Raw genomic sequence first — 21,124 nt, forward strand, 5'->3', positions numbered from 1 at the left:
AGTGGTGGCACCCTGCATTTAGAATTCATTGCCCAGGCAGGTTCAGAGGCCAATGTCCTGGCTTCCTTTCTGGCTCCAACCAGATGAAAATTTTTCCCCCAGCCATGGTCTTAGCAGATCTGTTAGTTTTACTACTTATTTTGTTTAATGCTTGTATTTATTTTTTTTACTGTTCTGATCTTGTATTAATATTGTTTACCTATATAATATATAATTTAATTTACTCTTTATGTATTGTAAATGTTTTTCAATCCTTCTGAAAGATGTTCCAAAAGCTGTGCCTGAAGGATGGCTAATACATACCTTAAAGTCAAATTCATGTCCCCAAGTTTGTGAAATTTAATTTATGTAGAGAGGAGGTGGGATATTTTCTTGGATGTAAAAATAAGCATCACATTTTGGGAAACAAATATAAGGCACAATCCTGCCTACAGTTAAGCATGACCCCTCCCCACCAAGTTCACCATCCCATTGTGTTTTGTGCTGGATTGCATCCACGTTGTTCAAGATCAAGAAAATCATTTCAAAAAGTCATACGTTCACATTTTTGCCAACATTTAATGGAGTAAGATGGATAGCAGACAGGCAAGAAGAAAGAAGCAGAAGGGGCCAGTAACATGGCTGGGCCACAGAGACAAATTCTCATTCAGAACATCTAAGCTTCTAACATGTTTCCACATAAAAAAGCAAGCCTTTCGCTTGTATCCATGAGGACTAGGAACCTGTCCCCTAATGTTCAAAGCAAAGATTCTCAGGATTCCAGGTTATATTGCATGCAGATGTACTCTGTCATTCTCTGCTCTATTTCCCCATAGCTTGCCTGAATGTTGTTCTTGTCCACCTTAAAAAAAAACCCACCCAAACCTGACGGATGAATGAATTTTTGGCTCCCCTTATGGCAGAGACCTCTACAGCTTTTCCCTTCCTTCTCTCAGCCCCATGGATGCAGCAGAACTTTCTGGGAATTGTGAAAACAGACAGGCTGTTGAAAGCTGATCTTGAGCTTATAAGCGTCATTACTCATCTGTTAAGTTTTGCCTTGCTGGCTTGAAGAGAGAACTCAACTCCCGCCATCCTCAAGTGTTTAAGAAATGGCCGTGTGCCAAGCACCAGCTGAAGAAAATCTTAAAGAAATCTGCCCCCCCCTTCTCCCCCCTGTAACGTGTGGGTGGAAAAAGTTTTGCTTGGATCGCTTGCGGACAATAAACTAACAGCCACCTAAGCTAGTGGTAAGAATGCTAAGAATTGCATTGCCACATTAGACCAAGGTCCATCAAATTCAGCGAATCTTCTCAAGCAGTGGCTAGCTTTGAAAAGCTCACAAATAGGACGCGAAAGGGGTGAGCATCTGATGCTACACCCCCCCAGGTTCTGGTACTTAGGGGTGTTACACTGGAGACTTTTAAAATATGAAATTTTCTGTTAGTTGCTATGTTGAATAGATGTTGACATTCCTATTCTCCTCAAATCTGTCTTAATACTTTAAAAAAAACCCGCACATTTAATTTTAGTTAAAGCCATATAAGCCTTCACACATAACCACTGACAGGGTAATCTCAATTATCTCTCAACCATGATGCAGTACAGACACCACTAAGATGACATTTCAGTGATAAATAAGGGATGGGGATGTGTCTGCCTGCAAGGAGAAAGCAATCTTGCTCCACACCCATTCACAGAAGGCTCGGCCAAGATGTCCCACACACCCATGCAGGTTATGCACAGCTGTGGGTGAACTGAAAGGCTTCCCAACAATTTTTAAAAAACAAAATTGTGCAACGTATTGTCCTTTGAACAACTGGGAAAGCAAAATTCCTGAAATGGACTAGAAACCAGTAAGTCGGGGGTGGAAACCTTTTTCTGCCTAAGATCTCCATTTCCTCATAGGCAACCGACCGGGGTGGTGGTGGGGGTGGATGGAGAAGACATCCGTGGTGGGCGAGACCTGAGGTTAAAGTGGGCGGAGTAACAGTTATAACACCTAACCTTTCTAAGGTAAGGTACATTCCAGCCACGCAAGAAGCCACAGGTTCCTATTCACATCTCTCTCTAGGAGCGAGCCGGCAGCAAGTGACACCGTGCCAGTTATTAACAACAACAACAATTGTACATTGGTACCTCAGGTTACAGACGCTTCAGGTTACAGGTTCACAGGATAAAACCACAATATAAAATCACAAAATACATAATCAAAATAAAAACAAGAACAACCCAATAACCCCCTCCACACACACTCATTATTTTAAAAGGGCATTGAATGTCAGTCAACCAATGGCCTGGTTAAAGAGGAACGTTTTTGCCTGGCCAGTTGAGGTGATTAGCAAAAACAGTATCTGCACAGACGTGGCTGAGAATCATGAACACAACAACTCATCCCTAGTACGTCTTGCCTCCGAGAAGCAGTTGCCGAGGCTGAAGGTCCCCGCCTCCCCACAGCTCCAGGGGTTTCCCCAGCAATCGGAGACTACATCCATGCGTCACCTCTCCTCCTTCCTTTTCATGCCTCTTCTGGTTCTGGGAGATTGGGGGGAGGAGGGGAGCTTGTTGCAGCAGGAGGGGGAGACACCCGTGACTCTTCCCCAGCCTGACTCATCTCTGCCTCTTGGCCTCCCTCCTGCTTCAGCTTCAGCCTCTGATTCTGGACTTCTTTCTGACACACACTCTCCCAGCTCACTGCCCCTCCAAGCTCCCAACACCTCCTCTTCTCAGTCTTCTCCTTCTGACCACTCATTGTCGTCCTACCACCACTCCCCTGCCTCTGAGCTGCCTTCTCTGGGTGGATCGCCCGCTGGTTCCTCCCACCATTCCTCCGTATCCAACCAGCCCATAACACCAGGCAAGCGATTGGCAGCACATTCCTGATTAGCAAAGGCACTCAAAGAATGGCGCAGAGTAAAGGGTTATAAAAGGTGGGGCCTGGAGGGAGGGGCCCCCAGCTGGCCCCCAAGCGTGAGGTTTCCTACTCCTCCAATGAGCACAACTTAGTGGAGGAGGTGTGGAAATACCTGCGTGTACAGAAAGGCTGCCTGAAATAAGGCAGCAGTGGTTGGTAGTAGAGAGAAGTCAGCATGTGAACCCAGCTTGAGTTGGAGCCGACGGAAAGGAAACATGCACCCCGGAAATCTGAGCTGAAGAGGTATTGTTTTGCAGCTTCATTTCTCCCTATTATGTCCGGAAAGATGGGAGTAAGCTGGCACTCTTGATATCTAGGCCACATTGGAATACTGGGTTCAAGAACGGAGGTGTGAGAATGAATGAATGGGCATCAGAAAGGGGGAACCCAAGCAGAACAGATAGTAAATTTTCTATACAATGTGAGGCAGCAAAAGCCTGTTACCTGAGTTTGTCTGCTATAAATATCACCCTCCTCTCTAGCAGCAGGGAAGCAAAGACTCTGCTCAAGTGCCGGATGCTGAGTGAGGAGAACAGGGACTCAAAGTCGACGTGCTCGAGCCTCGAGTCAAGTGGTCGGCGCAGCTCTATCACCTGAAAAGGAGAAAGACCGCAGCTAATGCAGAGAGAGTCTGTTTTGTGCATTAAAAGCCCCAGGTTCAACCCCCAACATCTCCAGGTAGGGCTAGCAGTGTCCTCTCTCTGAAACACACTGGAGGTCTGCTTTCAGTCAGTGCAGACCAGTGGCGTAGCGTGGGTTGTCAGCACCCGGGGCAAGGCAAGTAATTTGCGCCCCCTAACCCGGGGCAAGGCAAGTAATTTGCACCCCCCGCTGCACTGTCCCTCCCCCAGATAGTCCCTCGCTCTCTCTCCGCACCCACCGCACGCCTGGCACCCCCCCCCCCCACAGTGGGCGGCGACCCGGCGGCTCGGATCGGATTTGCACAGCCAGCACTGCAGTGAGAGAGAGTGAGTGAGGCAGGTAGGGGCAGAGAGCTGCGAGTGCAAGCGCCCCCCCCCCGAGGTTGCGCCCAGTGCGGCCGTCCCCCCCTGCACCCCCCACGCTACGCCACTTGTGCAGACCATACTGAGCTTGGTGGACCAATGGTCTGGCTTGGTATAAAGGCAGCTTCCTATGATGGCAAAAGTCTGGTGCCTAAAATCTCACCCGAAGTACTTAAAGAGCCATCTCTGCCTGTTAACATTGACTTCTCTTGCTGCCTCTACTTTACTTGCTGCCTCACTCTGGTTTTGAGCTTACTTCTGTCCCGGAGCCAGGTAGGAAGTTCTTGATGCTGATGGTTCGGCCCAGAGCTGGAAAAGGCGCCTCCATCACGCTTCTCATAAGGGGCTGTACCAAAGCAGGGGAAATTCCACGCCTTTTCTCAACTTCATCCAAGATCTGAAAAGGCAGAAAAGCTGGTAAGTATAACATCTTCTACAAAAGACATGTCCGTTTCATAAGTTTGTCCTCTCCTCTTACTGAGTTCTCACTTCTCTCCCAGTTTTTCCTCTCTTTAGGATGCAACAAGACATTCTTTCTTTAAAAAAAAATCGAACTTTGGAAGATTCTAATTCAATGATTTCTTGTTTGGTTTTGGTTTTTTTTAAAGAGAAATAGAGGGGAGATGATACATAACATATTTCAAGAGCTGTCTCTTAGATATACTTAAGAATTAAACCACAAAAAAGCTGGTGAATCTTAAGAACTTTGGAAAAAGTCCTTATTTCATACCTGCTAATAACTACAGCAAGGTTATCCAGACTTAACAGACGTACTTAACAGACGTACTTAAAAGACTTAACAGACGTACAGTGGTACCTTGGTTCTCGAATGGCTTAGTTGTCGAACAACTTGGAACCCAAATGCTGCAAACCTGGAATTAAGTGTTCCAGTTTGCAAACTTTTTTCGGAAGCCGAAGTGTTACAGTTCAGATTTGAGTGCCGCACTTCCTTTCTGAGTGCTACACTGAGGTCTGTCTGTGTTTGCTATTTATTTTAGGGGTTGTTTTTAAAAGTCTGGAACGGATTAATCCATTTTGCATTACTTTCTATGGGAAAGCGCGCCTTGGTTTTGGAACGCTTTGGTTTTGGGACGGACTTCCGGAATGGATTAAGTTTGAGAACCAAGGTACCACTGTACTTTGCTAGCGTGCAGCACCACTGAGCTATCTAGAGAGATAATCCAAATGAATGTTCTCATGGAATCAGAACACAGGCAAGGGCAAGTCTCTATTGTCCACCCTGCTCTAAGTGATGTCCCAGAAGCATAAACCATCATCTTCATCCAGCGCCCCCTTTATGTATAGCCCACATTGTCCATCTCCTTCTCCATCTACCTTAGAAAAGAGGTTGAAACATCCAAGACGGCTCACAATGCAGTAAACTTCAGGAAGTCGCTTCCCTTTCCCACTGGGCTTTCAAGAGAGACAGACAAAAAACACACCCACACAGATGCACAGTAGTTAACAAGGAGAAACAAGTCAGTGTTCAGCACAGAAGTCAGCTTCCCCCAAACTAATTCCCCTTCCGAAAGCTTGAAAGTATGAAAGAAACATTATTCACGTTTTCTAGAAATCTCATTACTTCTCCAACTAAATGATACTGAATATTGAGAGTTCGTAGCGTCTTAAAGATATGTGGTTACTTGGGTCTGGTTGCAAAAAGGAAACTGTGGTACTGTGATGAAATACTGAAAGCTATAATAATAACAATAATAAAAGTGTGAGATAAACATATGAACAGTCTGTTCTGGACATTTCCTTATCATCACCAACACTAGATTCATCACCAACAATTGGTGGTTTTGATTCTTGGCTGGAACATAGTGTGTCTAGCTTAACCTAGGACGGAAAAATTACAATGGGTTGTATCCAACCAAGTTCTTCTCAAGAGCTGACTCACTGAATTTAATGGACCTAAATTAGTCATGTCTATTAGTGCCAATGGCTGTACTCAAGAGTATGACTAACAATGAATAGAACCCTGTGTTTAATTGGTTCAAGGAATCTGATGGCTTTGCTCACCCCCCCCCAATAATCCAAAATTAGGGTGCAATTCAAACTCTTTTTGCATCAGGCTTCACAGCAGTTCTGCGGGTGGGGAGAAGCTGTGATAGGATTGTGTTGGGCTGGAGTGCAGCAGCAACTGAAGGCTGGTACAGCAATCTGCTTCCTCCTCTTGCCTTCTAATCTGGCTGGTGTGCATGGCAGGGGAATGGGTGCGAGTGTTGCCCTGCTGCTCCATTAAAGCCATTGGGCAGAGGTTGAGGTGAGGATTGAACCTTGGAAGCTGATTCCAAGAAAGAAAAAAAATTAACATATTCCATGCACCACTGATAAATCTGGAAAAATGGTTTCCGTTTTCTCAAAAAAGGATTACACCCTAAAATATGTAGCAGATCAATTTCATTTTAGATTAAAAAGGAAGCAGATTCCAGATACTGCTGGAAGGAAGCAGATTCCAGATACTTTGGTGGTAGCATAAACTTACAGAAAGTTTTTTTTAAAGGTAAAGGTATCCCTGCCCGTACGGGCCAGTCTTGACAGACTCTAGGGTTGTGCGCCCATCTCACTCAAGAGGCCGGGGGCCAGCGCTGTCTGGAGACACTTCCGGGTCACGTGGCCAGCGTGACAAGCTGCATCTGGCGACCCAGCACAGCACACGGAAACGCCGTTTACCTTCCCGCTGGTAAGCGGTCCCTATTTATCTACTTGCACCCGGGGGTGCTTTCGAACTGCTAGGTTGGCAGGCGCTGGGACCGAATGATGGGAGCGCACCCCGCCGCGGGGATTCGAACCGCCGACCTTTCGATCGGCAAGCCCTAGGTGCTGAGGCTTTTACCCACAGCGCCACCCGCGTCCCTGATCAATTTCATTTTAGATTAAAAAGGAGGCAGATTCCAGGTACATTTGGTGGTAGTGTAAACTTACAGAAAGTTTTTTTTTAAACTATGGTAATTTTAATAAAGGATGTTACTGGGTGTAAACTTCTGTGTGATCCAGAAGGATTTCTTTTGAGAGTCTTTGAAAATGCAGTCAGTGAAGTAACATTGGCTTGTTTCAAACTAAACACTGCCAAGTTTGTTTGGGTTTGGATGCCACAATGAGCTGTGGCTAACCAAAAGTAGAAACAAGAGCTTCCCAACTCCTCCTTGCTGCACCAGAAAAGGAGAGGGCGGGGGGAATAAAGTAAAAAGGTAAAGGACCCCTGGCCAGTTAAGTCCAGTCAAAGGCGACTATGGGGTGCAGCACTCATCTCACTTCAGGCCGAGGGAGCTGGCGTGTGGCCAGCATGACTAAATGGCTTCTGGCGCAACGGGACACCATGACAAAAGCCAGAGCGCACGGGAACACCGTTTACCTTCCTGCCGTAGTGGTACCTATTTATCTACTCACACTGGTGTGTTTTCAAACTGCTAGGTTGGCAGAAGCTAGGACAGAGCAACGGGAGCTCAGCCCGTTGCGGAGATTCAAACCTCCAACCTTCTAATCAGCAAGCCCAAGGGGCTCAGTGGTTTAGACCACAGCACCACCTGTGTCCCTAGCGCTAGCCTGAGGGAAGGTGGGGTTTGTCCCCACCAAAATAAACTTTGGCCTATTTTTACATCTAAACACAGCCATTCTGCAGGCAGATTTGTTCAGTTACCTTTTTCACTTTGGAAAAGAGGTGAGTGTTGACAGCACAGAAGGGTTGCTACCTTTTTTTGATACCATGCTGTTTTTAGAAGGGTTTTCTTTTTATTATTCTTAAAGATAGTTACCAGTAGCCTTCTGCAGTATCCAAACCTTCGACTGCCATCTTCACTAGTCAAGACAAATGAGAAAGTCTCACTGAAAGGACAGAGATAAATAGAAGATAAAAATGACTTCTGCCTTGACAAGGCTTTCTTTTACACATACAGTGGTACCTCGGGTTACATACGCTTCGGGTTACATATGCTTCAGGTTACATACGCTTCAGGTTACAGACTCCGCTAACCCAGAAATAGTGCTTCAGGTTAAGAACTTTGCTTCAGGATGAGAACAGAAATCGTGCTCCGGCGGTGCGGCAGCAGCAGGAGGCCCCATTAGCTACAGTGGTGCTTCAGGTTAAGAACAATTTCAGGTTAAGTACGGACCTCCGGAACGAATTAAGTACTTAACCCGAGGTACCACTGTACTTTAGTAGGAGAGTTGGGAAACCTTTGGTCCTCCAGATGTTGCCAAACTACAACTCCCATCGTCCTTACCCCTGCTTGCTGGGGCTGATGGGAGTTATGGGAATTTCTGAAACTGCCCTTCAGATTGCTAGAAGGGAGCTCTATGTTTGAATGCTAGGTCGGTAGAAGGAGTGTACATGGGTATCTTGTCTTTCTTACAAGTCGGTTAGGGCAGCATAAACGGGACCCAGCTTATCTTCACAACAACCCTATGAAGTAGGTGAGGCTGAAAGATCGAGACTGGCTCATAGGCACCCAGCAATCATCAGGGATGAGTGGGGGATTTTAGCCTGGATCTCCAAGCCTGAAACAGTCACCCTGCGATGGGCATATGATGGCTATCCAGAGGTTATTGGTCTCCACCGCCATCAACCGCCAGCCAGCATGGCCAACAGCAAGGGATAATGGGAGTTGTAGTCTGGTGGCAACATCTAGAGGGCCACAGGTTCCCCATCCCTGCTCTAACCACTACACAACTCAGGGGATAAAGGTTCCAGGTTGGCCATCTGTACCACGCCCACCTGCAAGCTTCCTAAAGGTTGGCCACTTGGTTGTGCTAGATTAGGTGGTCTTCTAACCTGAATCTGGGACAAGACAATTGTTTTGGTTTTCTCTCCTTGGCCTTACATAAAGTGAGCTCGCTTCTCCAGCTGGTTTCTTCTGTTTGAGCCCACTGGGCAGCACCATTTTGGATGATGGGAAGGTGCTATTAGTGGGAGAGAGAGAAAGAGGAAAGAAAAAGAATCTATGATGCAACTTGCCTGCTAAACTGGCAGACGGGTGTCCAGTCTTTAGCGTCAGGGAAGCAAAACTGAGGGATGGCTTTTAGCTGGTCCTCTGCTTCCCTCATGAATTTGAAGGAACGTTCAAGCTAGGGGAAAAGAAGAGAGATTAGTTTCAGATTAGTGAAGAAGAGAGTGAAACAGCTTGGAGGACTGTCCTCTCTGCTCAGCTCTGAGATGAAACAAAGAGGTGATGGCAGAGACTGAGCTTCTGCCTGGACAGCTGCTTGTCTAGTATACCTGACCTTCATGTATTTCCCCCTCCAGCTGCCAACAAAAGCTTATGGATTCTTCCATGCAGTCAGCTTCAAAATGCATCAAGTTCCTTGGCACCATCCCTACCACACCATCAGAGGTAATGCTAACATTTTAAAAGCCATACCTTCAGTTAGGGTGCTTGGTGATCTAAGAACAGAGGGACCTGCCTTACACCAGGTAAAGACTGTTGGTCCTCTGTGTCCAGTGCTGTTTTCTCTAAGAAGTACCAGCTTTCTAAAGGCCTCACTCAGAGGACTTTCCCATCACCTGCTACCTCGTTCTCTTTAACTGGAGACAAAGGATTGAAACAAGGACCCAGGGCCGGATTTAGGTTTGATGGGGCCCTAAGCTACTGAAGGTAATGGGGCCCTTCATATGTCCAGCTGTCCTTTGTCAACAACAAATTGCCACGAGAGCCAGTGTGGTGTAGTGGTTAAGAGCGGTAGTCACGTAATCTGGTGAACCGGGTTCGCTTCCCCACTCCTCCACATGCAGCTGCTGGGTGACCTTGGGCCAGTCACACTTCTTTGAAGTCTCTCAGCCCCACTCACCTCACAGAGTGTTTGTTGTGGGGGAGGAAGAAAAAACAACAACAACAACAAATTGCCACTGTTTTTTGTGTTGAATATATGCTATATGGTAATTATCTAAATTATCTATCTAAAGCCATTTGCACATAACAAAATATGTATTTTATCAAAGTAATTGTTGAACTTATTTTATATTTTCGAAATGTACATCCAGTTTTTTTCCTTTAATTTTTTTTGGGGGGGCCCAACAGAGTGGGGCCCTAAACTACTGCATAGCTTGTTTAGCTTATAATCTGGCACTGCAAGGACCCATTACATGCGAAGTATGTGTGACTCTATTGGATCATCCCCTCTTTGGATATTTCCAACCATATCTCTGAAGCAAGTACTTCTCACCCCAGGAAAAAGAAAATCCTTGTGGTTTCTCTGTCCAGCTACCAGCTTGAGGTGACCAAAGTCTGCAAGAGCACCTTCACTCACATGTCCCACCTTTAATGGAAACTGCTGGGTGACTTCAGGGACATATGGGGCACAAGCCTGCTTCTTGTGCAACGAGACCACTACAAAGTACTCAAAGAGTTGCCTTTCTTGGTACTCGATGAGATCCCGCTCCAAGGTTTGGTATCGGGGGGCTTGTTTCAGGCGAGACTTCACATGGACCAGGCGCTGGCTGTGAGCTATACAAAGACAGGCAAAGGAAGTCAGGTCTGTGTCACTGTTTTGCATACTTAGTATTCCCATAATGCTTTGCAGTCCCCTCCACCCCTTTTCTCAATGTATTCTCCATGATCCAAAGGGTTTGGTATTACTTCATGCCATGATGAGGACAGAAAAATGTCCAAACTATGCCACAGAAATGTAAAGCGACATTATATGGAGGACAAAGATGAAATGTAATATTAGAAGTCATTGTACCATGAACTTTGTGGTACAACGGGAGAGAGAGAGAGAGAGATAGAGAGAGAGAGAGAGAGAGAGAGAGAGAGTGAGCAAAGTGACATACAGTCGGAGGAGTCAAAGCATGTCAGGAGTTGAGCATGTATATATTTAACTGCATAATTCAAGATCATTTTCTGAAAAGAAAAATATAAAAGGCTAGAAATATTTTCTGTGTTGGTTTAATGGTACCATTAATTTTAAAAAATTGGTTGGACCCAAACTATGTTCATTGCAGTTAGTTGTTAATATTGCAATCAATGGGCCTTAATTACAACTTACTTTTCACATTGATTTCAGTGGGCCCTACATGCAAGTCACTTAGCCTGACCCAACCGATTAAGTCTACAAATTATTAAATAAAACAGGCATATTAAACACCCCCACCCAAATGTGATTTCCCCGCGCTCTGATCCTTTGGCAGGCCCCTCCCCCACTTCATTACATGTGTGCAGAAAAGAAAATTAAGTCCAAATCCAAAATATTAAGGTAGAACCTTATTTCCACCTTATCAAGCTTGTAAACCTGAATGCATGCACTCAGGAGGGAGTAGAATCCAGGGAACATTCTAAGACTTATTTCTCAGTAGACCTGCACAGGGATGCACTAATAATAATAATAATAATAATAATAATAATAATAATAATAATAATTTATTTATACCCCACCCATCTGGCTGGGCCCCCCAGCCACTCTGGGCGGCTTCCAAAAAAATATTAAAATACTGTGATACATCAAACATGAGTTGCAAAGATAATGAGCTTCTCTGCAAACTGTGTTTCTGGAGAGCAGCATCGGCTGTGTAGCTCTCAGAAACTAGGTAAATTGCATTTTCATTTTTACAGTATCTGAATGTCTATGCAAGCACAAAAAGAAATCTTAGTGCCTTTGGGAAAGAAAGAGTCTTGGGTGTAAATCATTCCTCAAACCCATAAGTTCCATTGCAAAAATCTCTCTCTCTTTTTCTCACACTCCTGTTTTCTTACCTTTAAGCTTCTCTTCAGTGTCGCTGTCCGATTCACTATTCTCATCTGTAACTAGCAGAAAATAGAGAGGAAGTGAATAAAGATCTTCTACACTTTACAAACAAAAATAGTAACTGCCTCCTAAATCAAAATGCAGATGTCCTTCAAGTCACTCATTTCCCTGAATTTTGTGCTGCAGCCCTCCCTCCAACCAAAGAATGTGTACAAAACTGTGTAATATTAAAGTGTGCCTAAAGATGCACATAGAAGTGAAAATAACATACAGAAAAGCACATTAGGAGAAATGGCTCACAAAAAAGGTGTATGCTAGGCAGTAATTGCACACAAAAATGTATATATTGAGAAGGACTTAAAACAAATAAATCAAATAAATCAAAAACTGATGCAGAAAAGTGCAGACCTGAAGTTACAATTAGAAAACTGAGAAACTGAAGGTGTGTTTGAGTGTTTGCCAGAACAGGCATACACTCAAAGTGTGGATGGGGGGGGGGGCTGGGACACTCCCACAAGCCCTGACCCCAACATCCTCACATGCATCACACCCCTTATTAGTTCCCGACCATCCCAGTGATGAGTGGAGAAGATCCACAGGGAGCTTCCACTTGCATTCATTTGAACACACGCCAATGCCTTTAGCACTCACCAGCTTTGTTTATCCCCAATGCGCATGGGTACTTATGTGCAGGCTGCCCCAGTCCACAGATACAGAGCTGGCAGGCTCAGTGCATGAATGCACCTTGAGAAATAAGACAGATTTGTCCAGCCCTTTCAGCTATTTAATATTAGAAATAATGCAGGCAGTGGGGGGTGGGGGGGGGTGAGAAACAAGAACAAAACCACAATGAACCCCCAAACACAGTTCAAGCAAACACCCCCAAAGCCGCTCTGTCCCTTCCCTACAAACTTCCTCTTTACCTCTTCCTGAGCTGCTCTCTGTGGACTGTGACAACCTCTTGACTCGCTTCTTCCCTCTTCGCGCTTCATAGATGGCATTGATTTTTAACACCAGCTGCTTAACGAGGAGAAGAAAAGTCAGTGTTTTCCCGTCCACAAGTCAAGGTAACTGAAAATCCTTTCTCCCTTCCTGCTTCTTTCCTCGCAGTTATTTGGCCCTTTCTAGCCTTCTGCTCCAAGTATTCTTTCTCTTGGTGAGAATCTTCCACAATTCTGTATTTTTTATTTTATTTTGTTTTAAAAAAGTAGTGTGCAAGTTAAGCAAAACATTTAATCCACACAGCTAATTTGTAAAATACAGTGGTGCCCCGCAAGACGAATGCCTCGCAAGACGGAAAACCCGCTAGACGAAAGGGTTTTCCGTTTTGGAGGTACTTCGCAAAACGAATATCCTATGGGCTTGCTTCGCAAGATGAAAATGTATTGCGAGCTCCTGCGATTTTTTTCCGCTCCCCACCCTCTTTTTCTAAGTCACTAAGCTGCTAATAGCCTTTTAGCAGCTAATCCGCTAATCCCTTAAGCCTTTAATAGCCGCTAAACCGCTAATAGCGCTAATAGGGTTGCTTCGCAAGACGAAAAAACCGCTAGACGAAGAGACTCGCGGAACGGATTCTTTTCGTCTTGCGAGGCACCACTGTACCTTTAATCTGTAAATTTGGGATGTGAAAGTGACTCTCTCCGGTTTGGTGAAGGTAGGCTTACCAGGTGCATTTAACATGTATGTTTTACCTTCCTGCACATACTATTTAATGTACATTTAACCTGTAGAACTAATTTGGAATGTGCTATTACTTTGGAGGTATTTTTCTTCCAATTTAGACTTAAAGTAATGGATCAAGGGTTGTTATGGCTATCGGGTGGTTGCTCGAGAGCGATCAGGGAAGATGACTCACTGGTCTTTTCAAAAGCTTTATTATTGGTGCTAAAACCTTTACAAAGGCAGAGCGCCTCCATTCCATGTCTTGCTCACTCGCTGGCAGAATCTGAGAGTGGGCGGTCCTTAAACCTTCCCCAGCAGAGTAGTTTCTTGACCCCCAGGCTATGCCTCACCTCTCTGCGCGGAAGCCTACTGAGCAAGGAAGGCATGGGTAACGGAGGACCTCTCTCCTCCCCGCCTTGCATCCTCCAAGCCCTGCATCTCCTCCCCACTAGAGGCGTGGCTTCCTTCCTCCGCTGAGGAAGTGCTGCTTCCCACGATCTTTGGGGGCTCTCTGTAATCCATCCGCCTTCCCCCCTCTTGCCCCTGAGCCGATGCCAGTTCCCTGACAAGGGCCTTCGTTACACATCACAAACTTTGATTCTTATCTTAGGGTCTGGTACGGGGAACTTGTGGCTCTCCAGATGTTGCCTGAGAACAATTCCCAACATCCCTGACCATTGGCCTTGCTGTCTGGAGTTGATATGAACTGGAGCCCACCAACATCTGCAGAGCCACCAGTTCTGCACCTTCTGTCTTAGGCACATCAGTCATACATCCTTTCACAAGACTGGCTCAACCCAAAGCGGGGAGGGGGAACATGCGATCCATTTTACATCCACAATAGGTGGTTATTTCAATAGCAGACAATTTAAATTTACAACTTCATCTCACAATGATCCATAAAGTTTTTGGCTGGGCCCGTACAGAGTGAACAGAAATTAAAATTCCAAGCCCTTCAGCATATCCTGTTAAGATTGATGACATCATATTCATATGCTTATTCTCAGTCTTCACTATCTGCCTGCCCCTCCCCTCAAAAAACAACAACCGAGAGAGAGAGAGAGAGAGAGAGAGAGAGAGAATATCTGTGTGGGTTACCTTTGGAATTTTTCTCCTCCTCTTGCCATTTTGAGTATCACCCAAGGAGAAGAAAGTATCGTCAGGGCTACTAGGGGTGGAAGGGGGACTGATTCTGGAAGGAGAACATGTCCCATCTCGGTTTGATTTCCGTATGTCTAATAACTTGAAACTCCGCCGTTCCGAATTCTGCCGAAAGAAGATGGGCTTGGAGAGCAGCTGCAGAGGCCAGACAGGAACAGGGGAAAAACAGGCGGCAGCATTTAATTGGAGTTGCTGCATTTCTCCACAGCAAAAGTAACTCTCACCCCAAGTGGGCAAAGCAGAAACATTAGTTACAGGACTTCTTGGCAGATCATCTCTGGCCTAATAAATTTCAGCAGTTACTTTGATTTTCACAGGAAGGCCCAGCAAGATAATAGGAGAGACTCTGATTCCACATCGTGACAAATTCACAGCGGAGTCTCGTCCTCATAAAAGAAAGAACTCTTGTTGCTTGTGCAACCCAGGCTGGCAAGCCTTGTAGCAGCAGCAACAAAAAAAAGCCAGCAAAACCAAGCAACCAAAGTCATTTGTATGGGAGAATGAAAGAGCTACTGTACCACATCGGACCAAAAGTAACACGGGCCAGTAGTCTGTCAGGCTGTGGCCATTTAACAATTGCTTCAGAGAAAAGTTTAAGCAGCCCTGAAGTTGCATATTTCGGGATTGCTACATTCCCTAACCCTGTCATTTAGCGATTGATTCTACCCAGTAATAATAGAGTGGTCTGGCACCTGCTTGTGGGTCTTCTGATGTTCAAGTCCTGGGTTTCGACATGGGAAACCCAAATGGGAATCCTGGCTTAGCCATGAAACTTACTCAGCGACCTTTGGAATTGTTGAAAGGTTGGTGTGAGCATAAATAAGCTCTCTGTGTACTGGTAACTGCGCCAGAAATTATTACTTTCCATTCTCAAAACCCCAAAACCCGAGGGAACAGCAAGCCTCATCTTAATCTGGGGAACAGCAGCGGGGAAGAATTATTATAAGATGACAGCCAAACCGGAAAAAACCCTCAATGAATGCGATGGGTACTTAACTTGGTTTCTTTGTTAATGAAAGCAAACAAACAAAAGACTACTTTTTCAACATTTTGGGGAAATAGCAATACCTTTTTGCAATAACAAGATTGTTTTGCAATCCAATGGGTGGCATTTCCAGGCTAAAGAAAGGCAGGTCTTTGAAAACATTTTGTATGGAATCATCTCTTCCCACTCCTTTGAACCGCATATCCATATACGTAACAATTAATAGTACCAGTATTGCAAAGCCTCTTTTTACAAGCTTGCAACAGAGATGGGCTCTCAATTTCTCACCACTTCTCCCTCCTGGTTGTGCCTTCAGCCTCATCTTTAGTGCAAGAGGATTCCCATCCCCCACCCCTTCAGTTAAAACACTTTGGAAAAGACTGTGCGTGTCCGCTGCACTCTGTGCAGCACCTAGCACACTTTAACAACATCAAACTATGTTGCAAGGCATCCGGCAACCCGCACCTCTCTATTTTGACTCATCCAGGGTCCAGTTTCTAAATCTGATCCATGTGCCTGGGGTCTGGAGCTCCTTGAGTTCATGACACTGAGCTAGATGCCATGGTCAGTTTCCTCAGCAGCTCACCCCCCACCCCAAGCCTGCAACTGGCAGTGAGCTCAACAGAGTCTCTTCTCCAGACTTAAGAAAACCAGAGACTGTGATTGCCAGCTTATTCCCAAAGAGAAACAGATTGCCTCTCCTCATGCAGCTAGGAAGGTTTGCATTTCCCTGTTCAACTCCTATATATCACCCACAGAACAGGTAGGAATTAGGACATGTCCCAACACAGATGACAACAACTTATTACGATGTGCTCCAAGACACTCCACCCAGGTGTGTCCTGTGTGCCCATATTTCCTGGACTCCCAGAAAAGTCAGTGCAATAGCACAGCTGCAGCAGAGCATGACTCTCTTGCTACTTAACAGTTCAAGGGCAGCTCCCAAGTGCCCTTATGCTGTCTGTACCAATGGAAGGTTTCCCACATTTTTGCTCTACTGTCGGTCATTCGCTTTACTACTTTATGGCAAGGGTGGACAGGCTTCAGCTTTGTGAAAACTACTTCTGCTTTTGTTTTTATAAGAAGCCGGAGATCCACCAACCAGAGCCAGGAGCAAAAGACAGGCGCATAAAATTTTGAAATTATGAGCTCGGGAATTTGCCCTGAGTCCCAGAAGTGACCTTTGCTCACAGTCCTTCCACACAAAAATGATGACCCTTCCTTTTGGTATTTCAGCATGATAAAGGAAGGGGGAATTTGTGTCATTGCTATGGTTAAACAATGAGGTTGCAGAAATTCTCGCTTATCTGCTGTAAGTCACACCCTGGTATCTACCAGTAGAACCCAATTCACCTTCTGCCCACTCCTCTTTTATGCCCACTATTTTGCCAATTGTTTCCCCAGTAGTGATGTTTTCCCAGAAGTGATGTATGGAAGTGAGAGCTGGACCATAAAGAAGGCTGATCGCCGAAGAATTAATGCTTTTGAATTACGGTGCTGGAGGAGACTCTTGAAAGTCACATGGACTGCAAGAAGATCAAACCTCTCCATTCTTAAGGAAATCAGCCCTGAGTGCTCACTGGAAGGACAGATCCTGAAGCTGAGGCTCCAATACTTTGGCCACCTCATGAGAAGAGAAGCCTCCCTGGAAAAGCCCCTGATGTTGGGAAAGATTGAGGGCACAAGGAGAAGGGGACGACAGAGGAAGAGATGGTTGGACAGTGTTCTCGAAGCTACCAGCATGAGTTTGACCTAACTGTGGGAGGCAGTGGAAGACAGGAGTGCCTGGCGTGCTCTGGTCCATGGGGTCACGAAGAGTCAGACACGACTAAACGACTAAACAACAACAATATTTTGCCAATAGTTAAAAAAGAGAAAGAAAACAACCACCGCCAATAACAACCCCAGGCTGTTGGTGAAGCAGGGTAGAAAAATTTAAGATGGCAGTGTCACAGGAGTAAGAATTGAGACAGCAGTAGAATTAGAATGCAGAAATAGGATGATGCCCACCAAAAGGGACAAAAAAGGAGCAAACAACCCACAGCTTTGTAACAGAGTGCTTAGAAGCCTAGAGATCTCAGATCAATGCCAGGCAGCTTGTAGCCAAAGAGAAATGCCGACAGGTTTAAAAAAAGGAGGGGTGTTGTGTCCCATTTTCCTAGCACCATTCCTTCCCAACCACATTAACACAGTCTCTTATATGATCTTGTAGTGTTCTTGCATGCCTTTGGCTGTGGGCTGCTAAGGGCTGCCAATTAAACCCCACAGTGAGACGGAATCCAGAATGCACCATCCCAGAACCCATCAGGATTCAAGAGACATGGAATTCTCTCTCTCTTAACATCACAGAACTCGTTGGGCATGAAGTAAACTACACCAGGGAGTTAATCCAAGACAGGAAACCACATCAGAGGGTGAATCGGTAATCTTGTTCCCTGCAGGGCATCCATTTGCTCACCACTCTGCCTTCACAATGCCAGCCAAAACATATAACTTTGGGGCACTGGGTTTTCAAGTCACACTGGTTAAACCAGGATACCTTTGTGGGTGTGCCAGGGACCGAAGATGAAGGAGACGCTTGGAAGTTCAGGACACATTTCTTCCCCAAGCAGCGGCTATTTGTCTCAATATCTTCATAGGGGTTCTCTTTTGCTGGTGGATCTGGAATAGGAAGTCAGAGGCAGCAAATAATCAGCACACAACACTGTGAGCCTTTCAGCAGCTCAAGGAGAACTTGGGTGCTGCCTTTACCAGATCAGCGCTTTTAAGATCGAGGTCCAGCTAGTCTTTTCCCACCCACTACGGGCAACCGGAAGATTTATCGTTGGACGGTTTAGCATGTTGCAAAGTATGTGAAGCTTCTCCCCCGCCATTGCTTAAACTCTATGCATGGAAAATCTTCACCTGCTGAATTTGTGTATGTTGAGCAACTGTACTAATATCCTGGAAGCACTGAAGTCCAGTGCTTCAATATACTATGGCCACAATCCAACACACAGAGTCAAGTGTGCTTAAGTCTATTAATCTCCACTCCTCTGCCTTGGATTGTGGCCTGTACTTCAAATGCAAGACAAACATTAACAATTCACTCAAACCCCATTAACTACTCCACAACAGCATCAGATCTAGTGAATCACTTTTGGATCATCTTTTAGCTGGGGAGTAACATAAACATCCAACATAATCTATGCCGTGTGTGTGAGTGCATATACCCTTTTAGATATGTTATGTACATGCAATGTTATAATTGTCAGTATATATTCTTCTGCTCTTATTACTTTTCTATTACTAGTCGAAATATAGTGCCCGTGTTGTAATCTTGTAATGTACATGATTTCTGCTGGCAAGGCAATTCTGAGCATCAACAGGAACCCCGTCTCGTCCCCCCGCCCCCCAACACACACACCCCACTCGTAACACACACAACAACTACTTCTAACAGAACACTGCCCTAAATTCAGGCTGCTCTAAAATAGACTTTAACATAAAGTTAGGAGATCAAATGAACTGAAATTTAACTAAAAGGTAAAGGTACCCCTGCCCGTACGTGAGTACGTGACCGCTCATCTCACTTAAGAGGCCGGGAGCCAGCGCTGTCCACAGACACTTCCGGGTCACGTGGCCAGCGTGACGAAGCTGCTCTGGCAAGCCAGCACCAGCACAGCACACAGAAACGCCGTTTACCTTCCCGCTAGAAAGCGGTACCTATTTATCTACTTGCACTTAAGAGTGCTTTCGAACTGCTAGGTGGGCAGGAGCTGGGACCAAAAGACGGGAGCTCACCCCGCCGCGGGGATTCGAACCGCCGACCATACAATCGGCAAGTACTAGGCACGAGGTTTTACCCACAGCACCACGCGTGTCCCTGAGATTTAACTACTTAGGTCTTCAATATCAGGCTGCCCATCACTCAAAGTTGGCCATCACCTGCCTCTGCTACCCAAATGCCTACCTAAAATATCTTCATAGACATTTTCCTCTGATAAAGTGCGCGTTAGGGCCAGCTTGGTCTGGGCATACCAATCTACCCGGCCATTCTCGGAAGAGGACTGCAACAAATCTTCAAACTCATAGGACTTCCTGTGGCGTTTGTGGGGTAGAGAGAGAAGCACAGCTTTTAATAAGTTGACATATGAAATACTATTTACAGGTTTAGTCAGCAGGGTAGGAACTGCATCTTCACACATTTGTCTCATGTTAAACCACGACTGTAAAGGTTCCCCGCCCCCCAGATACTGTAGATCTAATTTCTGTGATCTTAAATTGTTATAAACTGTTTTCAACATTGTGTTTTAACTGTTGTAACCTGTCCTAGGATGAAGGGTGGGTTGATAGGTATGAGCCACTCATGATTCCCACATCTCTCCATTCTTATATCCTGGCACATTTTTCCTCCTTGAGCTCCACCACTCAAAGATCTCTTGTTCACCCTAAAATTCTGCTGCTTCTCCCTTGTTCTTCTATGCACTTTGAACTGCCTCTCAGAACACCTGCATGATGCCACCTCTTTCCATTCCTTCAAGTCACTTCCCCAAATCTAAATGTGCCTTGAAGCCTTTGGTACATTTGTCTGCATACTCACTGAAATACATCCACTTGGTTTGTCTATTTACTCTGCCTCCATTTCTTCCCTCTCTGTTGCCTTCTAGGTGTCAATATTTAGACTGCTAACTCCTCAGGGAAGGGACCCATACTCTGGGTCCTTTAGTGAAGTGCCATGTATGTTGATGGGCAAGCTAACATAAAATGAACATAGGTCAATTTGATGAACTTGAGTCTGCTCTGTGCTTTAGCCGCGATGCAGGCCGGTACTGGATCAGGAAAGGTCAGGGAGGAGCTTGCATCTCTTTACAAAAACCTGCTTAACTGTTGGAGACCCATGGAGTTCAATGGTCCCTTACTTCTAGGAGTGGCCTAGTTTAGAGGCCCTCAACCCTTCTGGGCTGAAGGCAAAATTACAGATTGCAACATCAACCACCATGTTAACTATAGCCCTTTTGTTGCACATAATAGGTAATAGAATATAATCATAGAATTTGAAAGGACCACGAGGATCATCTAGTTCAACACCCTGCAATGCCCATCATGGGGCTCAAATCCAGGGCCCTGAGATTAAGTCTCAGGCTCTACTGACTGAGTTACCCACTATAAATAGCCCTTCCCTTGCCAACTGCTTCCCTCCCCCATCCCACATTGGAAATCACCCCCTCTCCCAATGAACTGGTTTCAGCAGGATCTGTGTCTGCAAGTTACACTGGGGTCCGGGGTTTAGGTGGTGGGAGCAAGGAGGGAGCGGCTAGAAAAGCAAGGGTTACGCAACACATCTCCAGCACTCAAGGGGGTTAAGTTCACATGTAGGCTGGATCTCAGATAGCAGAACTGTGCAGAGACCTCTTTCTGCCTAAGACAGGTATAGGATTCTTTTGGTCCTAGATGTTGCTGAACTACAACACCCATCAGCCACAGCAAGTGTGGCCAAGGGCCAGGGAAGATCACAGCTGCAGCTCAGAAACCTCTAGATGAGCAAAGGTTTCCCATACCTGGCCTAAATTCTTGGGCAGGCTCTGCCAGTCAAGATATACAATGCCAGGCTAGATTGGGTTTGGAGGCATTGGACTAACCCTGTTCCCCTCCAGATCTTGTTGGAATGAAACTCCTATTGTTGCTGACTATTGGGGCTGGTGGAAGCTGGGAGTCCAACAACATCTGGAGGGTCACAGATCAACCACCGCTGCTTGA

The 21,124-nt window shown here is 45.6% G+C and overlaps 1 protein-coding gene across 4 annotated transcripts in view; it reads right to left on the reverse strand.

Moving 5' to 3' along the window:
- DENND2A (DENN domain containing 2A) overlaps positions 1-21,124 on the reverse strand; it is a 67,328-nt gene that overhangs the window by 15,927 nt on the left and 30,277 nt on the right. Inside the window, exons 4-14 of one of the 4 annotated variants that reach the window (XM_083401397.1) lie at positions 19,338-19,465; positions 17,925-18,046; positions 14,338-14,535; positions 12,501-12,597; positions 11,586-11,636; positions 10,144-10,340; positions 8,855-8,964; positions 7,656-7,725; positions 5,233-5,310; positions 4,154-4,294; positions 3,338-3,486 (exon numbers count right to left, since the gene is read on the reverse strand). In XM_083401397.1, the coding sequence (XP_083257523.1) occupies positions 3,338-3,486; positions 4,154-4,294; positions 5,233-5,310; positions 7,656-7,725; positions 8,855-8,964; positions 10,144-10,340; positions 11,586-11,636; positions 12,501-12,597; positions 14,338-14,535; positions 17,925-18,046; positions 19,338-19,465 (1,341 nt within the window). The remainder of the gene's footprint in view (positions 1-3,337; positions 3,487-4,153; positions 4,295-5,232; positions 5,311-7,655; positions 7,726-8,854; positions 8,965-10,143; positions 10,341-11,585; positions 11,637-12,500; positions 12,598-14,337; positions 14,536-17,924; positions 18,047-19,337; positions 19,466-21,124) is intronic. The other 3 variants (XM_083401399.1, XM_083401398.1, XM_083401400.1) reach the window with 3 other exon arrangements.

Source organism: Podarcis tiliguerta, assembly GCF_965153285.1.
Source record: "Podarcis tiliguerta genome assembly, chromosome: 10".
Taxonomy (NCBI): domain Eukaryota; kingdom Metazoa; phylum Chordata; class Lepidosauria; order Squamata; family Lacertidae; genus Podarcis; species Podarcis tiliguerta.